The sequence below is a fragment of the Mauremys mutica genome, chromosome 23 (genome assembly GCF_020497125.1).
Source record: "Mauremys mutica isolate MM-2020 ecotype Southern chromosome 23, ASM2049712v1, whole genome shotgun sequence".
NCBI lineage: Eukaryota > Metazoa > Chordata > Testudines > Geoemydidae > Mauremys > Mauremys mutica.
Window position 1 is genome coordinate 17485819 of NC_059094.1, and position 6351 is coordinate 17492169.

Below are 6351 nucleotides of genomic sequence, written 5' to 3' on the forward strand. Positions count from 1 at the left end.
GGGAGGGAATCCTAACTCAGAGACCCACCTGTGAGGCATAGTTCACCCCTGCCTCTCCCTTGCTCAGGGTGAGGGGCAGGAATTTACTGTTGGTCTCCACCCCTGGACTGTCTCCACTGCTGGCCAAGGGAGTAGGGGCTGGGCCCAAGACACCCCAGGGAGGTGTAGCCCCCCCAGGGGGGTTCTTACTCCCATGCGCGGGCACACAGTGCTTGCTGCAGTCTAGCCCTCATGTAGCCCGTTCCACTCACTGCAGCTTGGTTGTCTCCGCTCCAGCTCCTGCTCCTGCTCTGCTAACCCCAAGCGAGAGGATGAATTGGTCCTGGCTCCAGGAGCTCCTGAGCGGGGTGAACAAGTACTCCACGGCCTTCGGGCGCGTCTGGCTCTCTGTGGTCTTCGTCTTCCGCTTCCTGGTCTACGTGGTGGCGGCGGAGCGAGTGTGGAGCGACGACCAGAGGGACTTTGAGTGTAACACACGCCAGCCCGGCTGCTCCAACGTCTGTTATGACCACTTCTTCCCCATCTCCCACATCCGCCTCTGGGCCCTGCAGCTCATCCTGGTCACCTGCCCTGCCCTGCTGGTGGTCATGCATGTGGCCTACCGGGAGGCCAAGCAGAGGAAGCGCCAGGAGGCGGAGGGAAAGAACTGCCGCCGGCTCTACCCCGACCCCGGCAAGAAGCGGGGAGGGCTGTGGTGGACCTACCTGCTCAGCCTTGTCTTCAAAGTTGCTGTGGACGTGACTTTCCTCTACATCTTCCACCGTCTCTACGCCAATTTCAACCTGCCCCGCGTGGTGTGGTGCACCGAGGCCCCCTGCCCCAACACAGTCGACTGCTTCATCGCTAGGCCCACCGAGAAGAAACTCTTCACCTACTTCATGGTAGCCACCGCCATCCTGTGCATCCTTCTCAATCTCTGCGAGATGATCTACCTGGTCGCCAAGCGGTGCTGGGAACTCGCCACCCGGCGCCAGGGCAGGGAGCTGCTGATTAAGCCCACAGGCTGCCATCACTGTGCACAGCAGAAGAACCAGAGTCTTAGTACATCATCCTCAGGGCAGGCTCCATTCAGGTCTGTCCCTTTATATAGCGGGGAGGGTGCTGCTAGCGAAGGGAAAAGAGGCTCCTACCTCATCTCCGGGCATTCACAATCTCTCGCACAGACTTCAGCCACCAGTGCAAACTTCTCACCAGCTTCATTCCCTGCAGATTGACTGACAAAGCAATCAAAGGCTTATTAGAATCATTTCTCTGAGAGTTTTCAGACCCGTGCCCGTTGAAGGCAGGATCATGCTGTGTATGAAAAGTAGCAAATAGCAGAGCCAGTTAGCACTTTCCAAATTTCTATTTTTTCCAACAGCAGAAAGAAGGGATGAAATTTATGAGAAAATTTGCCTGTTTCTTGATCATCTTCAATAAATACTTTGCAAAGGGTTGATAAATGATTCGTAGATGTTCTAGGCATGTCATAGACGGAGTCATGTGTTTTTTAAATGGGCGAAAACACACTAATGGAAAGTGTCGTGGGTGGTTTGAAGCCATGTCTATAAGCAGCTGTTGGACTCAAAAAAGGTCCATAGACATTTTAATAAATGGTTCCTCACGTGTCATAATGATTTATAAATAGACCTGGAATATAAAGTCCTTCTGTGGCCATTTGGGAGCTCTTTCTATGTACAACTTATGAACTCTGTTGAAATCATGAACATTCTTTGGGCTGCAAACACTCTCTTGAATGTGGGGTTTGGTTGCCTTCTCTGTTGTCCTTTTACTTCCAAGATGGACTGAGATTCCAAGGGGTAGCGGCACAAAGTTAACAATAGAGGGTTGTTAAACCTTGATGATCCTATATTCACATAGAAGCACCCTAAACAAAAGGCTGGCTCCTACCCAGGAGAATTGGGCTATCCAGGGAGAGGTCACCTGGTTACAAAGTCACCTGGTAGGGGTCTGTGCTCACCTGCTGAGGCTGATCAGGAGGTCACCTGACAGAGGTTATAAAAGGGCAGGAGCTGCTCTAGTCTGGCTCTTCAGCCATTTCCAACAGCTGAAGATGAGGGGAACGGCTGCCAGAACTTGATGAAGTAGCGGAGAACCCTGCCCACCTGAACACAGATGGCCCCCCAAGGACTCCCAAGGGAAGGGTGAGCTGGAGTGAGGAGCATTGCATTCAGGAGGGGGGTTGTTTTCTAAATGATATGTGCTCTCTTGTGCTGAGGTTCTGAGTTACAAACCTTTTGCTACGCCTGTGTCCATTCGCTTCTGCATCCCTGTAACCCTGCAGGGCGTTCTGGGAACGTGCAAGAGCTGCTGGGGAGGCACGGTGTAGACGGCATTAGTCTCAGGGCCTCGGCAATTGGACTGCAGGACCTCAGTGCTCAAAGGGGTGTCCGGCAAGAGATCCGCAGCCAGAAACGGTGTGTAACCTCTGCCATCCCCCGCAAGCTAAGGGCATATGGGATTCAGCATTTGGATCCGCTTCACAGCTGTCTGGGAAGTGTCCAGCGGGGGGAGATCAACCAGATCTGTGACACCTTCCACTGTCTTCAGTGGGGCACTGGGTTGGGCCCAGAGACCAAATCTATTTTATGCAACTTTCAACACAGCACCTGCCAGATGGTTGCTGCCTCTCACAGGCTGTGTGAGAGTCTCTGTATGCCTTGGCCTAGCCATGGATTGGAAGTTACTTCATGCACTGACCATGGTGCAAAGATACGGAGGGAGATGGGGATAGGGAGAGCTGGTAGGTGGAGATGGGACCTAGTTGGACAAAGGTAGGACGTTAATTGCATGAAGAGCATTAGACTGACACCCCAGCAACACAGCGGGAAGGTGATTGGATGGCAAGGTCATGTCACGTTGCTCAGCTTGTCCCCTGGGTGGAGTGTGTGATCAGTTTTCCAGGGAGCCATATTCATGTTTCTGAGTCTGAAATTTGCTTTCTCCAAGTAGCCAAATCCTCAGCTGATGATAATTTGCGTAGCTTCATTGGCTTCAAGGGACAATTGAAACCAGTCGAGGATCTGCCCATAAGCACAAATACATTCTTTCCATGGGCATTCCTGCTAGTACAGCTCATTTGCTAGAACAGTCATGGAAGGGGAATCGGCAGAGTTGGATTTGCCACCTTAGGTTCTTATCTGGCCCTTAGCATCTCAGCCTCTCACAATCTTTGTAGTGTATTTATCCTCACAATATGCCTGGGAGGCAGGGCAGTTCTGTTATCCCCATTGTACAGATGGGCAACTGAGGCACAGAAAGGCTAAGGCCCTTTGAGGATCTGGCCCTAAGGGACTTGCCCAAGGTCCCACAACGAAAGCTGTAGCAGAGCAGAGACTTGAATCCTGGTTTGTCAGGTTCTAGGCTACTTCCCTAGCCATTGGGTCATCCTTCCTCTAATGGAAACTGGGTCTCCAAATCCCTTAGGCAGCTTTGAAAATCTCAGTCTGCGTGTTCTTATTCAAGCTAATATCATGGAAACGTTGCTAATGTGCTAGCCCATGTCTGACAGAAGCTCAGCATATACAGTGCAGCTGAGCATCACCTGGAAATGTGATCTCCTTAAGGCAACGTATTTAAATATCAGCTGACAGAAGTCACTCCCTAAATCAGCTTTACTGTAACTTTAGGAGGTTGGGCAAGAGAGTTGTTGTATTTGGTTTAAATCATTTTGACGTTTCCATTTCACGGGGTTTGAAACGGACCATTGGGTTTGTTGGGAGTTGTTGAGTTTTTAAATCTGCGTGAATTTTTTTCACCTCCAATGTTACTGACAGCACTGTCAAAACGGTTATTGAAATTCTTTATTTACTGCCACATCAGGTTTTCGGTAAGAGCAAAATATCGCCAACAGTTTCAATTAAAAAGGTGAAAAATGTCTAAGAAGACAGCTGTGTTTTGTGAAATGTTTTTAAAGGGCTTTTAATTAAAAAACTTTGTGTTTGGAAAATGTTGACTGGCTCTAATTCTAACTGAGCAAACTCTGCCCTTTGCTGAGCACTGAATCTCTGCCTGGGTGTGGCCCACCACCGTGTTGGTGCCTTGTCTTACCTCAGAGCAGTCTGAAGTTTGTCTTTATGCTGGGAAATGAAGACAAACTGATTTATTTGTTGTTCCTTGGAGCTCCCCTTCTATTTCCAACATGCGTGAACCTGTCTGTATTCGGGCAATGCCTGCAAAAGAAAAACATGCTCAGAACAGCCGTTTCTGTAAACAGCAAATGACTGGTATGTGAAATATCTCTTTCCATAGGCACCGAAACGCCTGCAAGCCGCAGCCCGTTGTGAGTCGGGGTAACAGCAGTTCACACTTACAAGCAGCAGTTGTAAATCAGAAAGTACAGTGAAGTCGTTGCCAAAGCACGGGTGAATGATAGTGATGTTAAAGTCGGGTTGGTTTTGCTCATCTCTTGTGGTGAATTTCTCCTGGCTGAGGATCTGATCTCTGATGCATATTCTACAACTAGTCCCGCACAGAGCGTGTGCAGGAGGGACAGGGCAATGGGGCCTTGACAGGCAGGATAAGAGACCCAGGCCAAGGTTTTCAGATCTGACTAGTTGTTTTGCACGCCCAATTGAAGACAGCCTTAAAGGGCCTGATTTTCAGAGGACGGGTGCTCAGCACTTTCTGAACCTCAGGACTCAACTTGGGCACTGTTGCCTGACGCTCTTTAATGGTTAATCATAATTGTACTGATTGCGGGTTGATCCTGATTAATGAGCTGGGGATAACGGGGTTCTTGTCCCAGAATGAGGCTACACAGAACTAAAACCAACGAGTTCAATATCTTGTAGGGACCCTCAGGGTGTACAGCAGGGAGCCTCCCACGGAGGGCAAAGCAAAGCCTTGGTGGTTTTCATTCAAACCGATAATAGAGACAGGGAAGCACCAACCCCCCTAAACGGATAGGAATAATGGGGGATATGGGAGAGATCTGTGGTATCATCCCTTGCATATGTTCTTAGACTTGTAAACTTAACACCCTTTCTTGAGGGCCTGGCGGTGAGAGACAAAGGACCAGCCCTGCCTCTGACCTGCCAAATGAGTCTGCTGGTCCAGGCTCCCCATGCCCAAGACTGGTGGTAGTTAACAATAAAGCGGAGGGGTCAAATGATGGGAAGTTAACCCCCTCCATGTGGTGGTTTGGCCTATTATAGGGCCTGAGCGTGACCATGAATATTCATTCTAATGCCCAGCCTTCCACGTCCCTCTCTAATGTCCTCATCCTCATAATACTGGGTGCACTTATCCTATAGGTTAACATATTGATGCCATTTCATTCATTATCAGCTACGTCAGTGGTTCTCAAACTAGGGCTGCCGCTTATTCAGGGAAAGCCCCTGGTGGGCCGGGCAGGTTTGTTTACCTGCCGCGTCCACAGGTTCAGCTGATCGCGGCTCCCACTGGCCGTGGTTCGCTGCTCTAGGCCAATGTGGACTGCAGGAAGCGGCGCGGGCCGAGGGACATGCTAGTCGCCCTTCCCACAGCCCCCATTGGCCTGGAGCGGCGAACCGCAGCCAGTGGGAGCCGCGATCGGCTGAACCTGTGGACGCGGCAGGTAAACAAAGCGGCCGGCCCGCCAGGGGCTTTTCCTGAACAAGCCGCGGCCCTAGTTTGAGAACCACTGATCTACATCACCTATTGCTCAAACAAGTTGATGGTTAGATATCAGCCAACGATTGTCCTAAAATACCCACACCCAGGATCACTTCAGTTTCCTGCAGTTAGAATCATAGAATATCAGGGTTGGAAGGGACCTCAGGAGGTATCTAGTACAACCCCCTGCTCAAAGCAGGGCCAATCCCCAACCAAATCATCCCAGTTGCCAGGTACCATTAGGTTCCAACTCTTGGTATTGAGCAAGATGTTCCTAGTTCCCCCAAATCCAAGGGGAACGGTCAGGTCATTCATTATGGCAGAGGTCACAGGCCTGCTAGGCTTGGCTATCCTTATGCTAACTTGCTTAAGCTAATGTCTACAGGGTACAGGCCTGTAGGTTCCTTGCATTACTGCTGAATATAATAAAAGGCTAAACTAGCTGTATGGACTACAAACACCCAAAACCACTAGTCGCTTGATAATCTCGGCCCCAGAATTTTGCCCTTAATCTGTAAAACCCCTCTTGCTTCCGCTCCCTGTACTATTAGTTCTGTTACCCTCACTTGCCTCATCTACCGGTTGGGTCTTCTTGTCACAGGCCAGCTGGCCCTTTAAGGGACCCGGCGCCCAGCCTTGTCTGTGGCTGATCAACAGCCTCCCAACTGAGAGCAATCAAGTGATGATAAAAGCCAGCAAGCGGCTCAGTTTGAGGGGAGCTGTGGGAAGCAGGTGAGTGCTTGGTTCAGGGCTGGG

General features: G+C 50.4%; 1 protein-coding gene across 1 annotated transcript; it reads left to right on the forward strand.

The window, feature by feature from the left end:
* Window positions 1-298: 298 nt before the first annotated feature.
* Window positions 299-1214, forward strand: LOC123355464 (gap junction beta-4 protein-like). Its single transcript, XM_044997974.1, has one exon. The coding sequence runs from the start codon at window positions 312-314 to the stop codon at window positions 1212-1214; it is 903 nt and encodes a 300-aa protein (XP_044853909.1). The 5' UTR covers window positions 299-311.
* Window positions 1215-6351: the final 5137 nt, after the last annotated feature.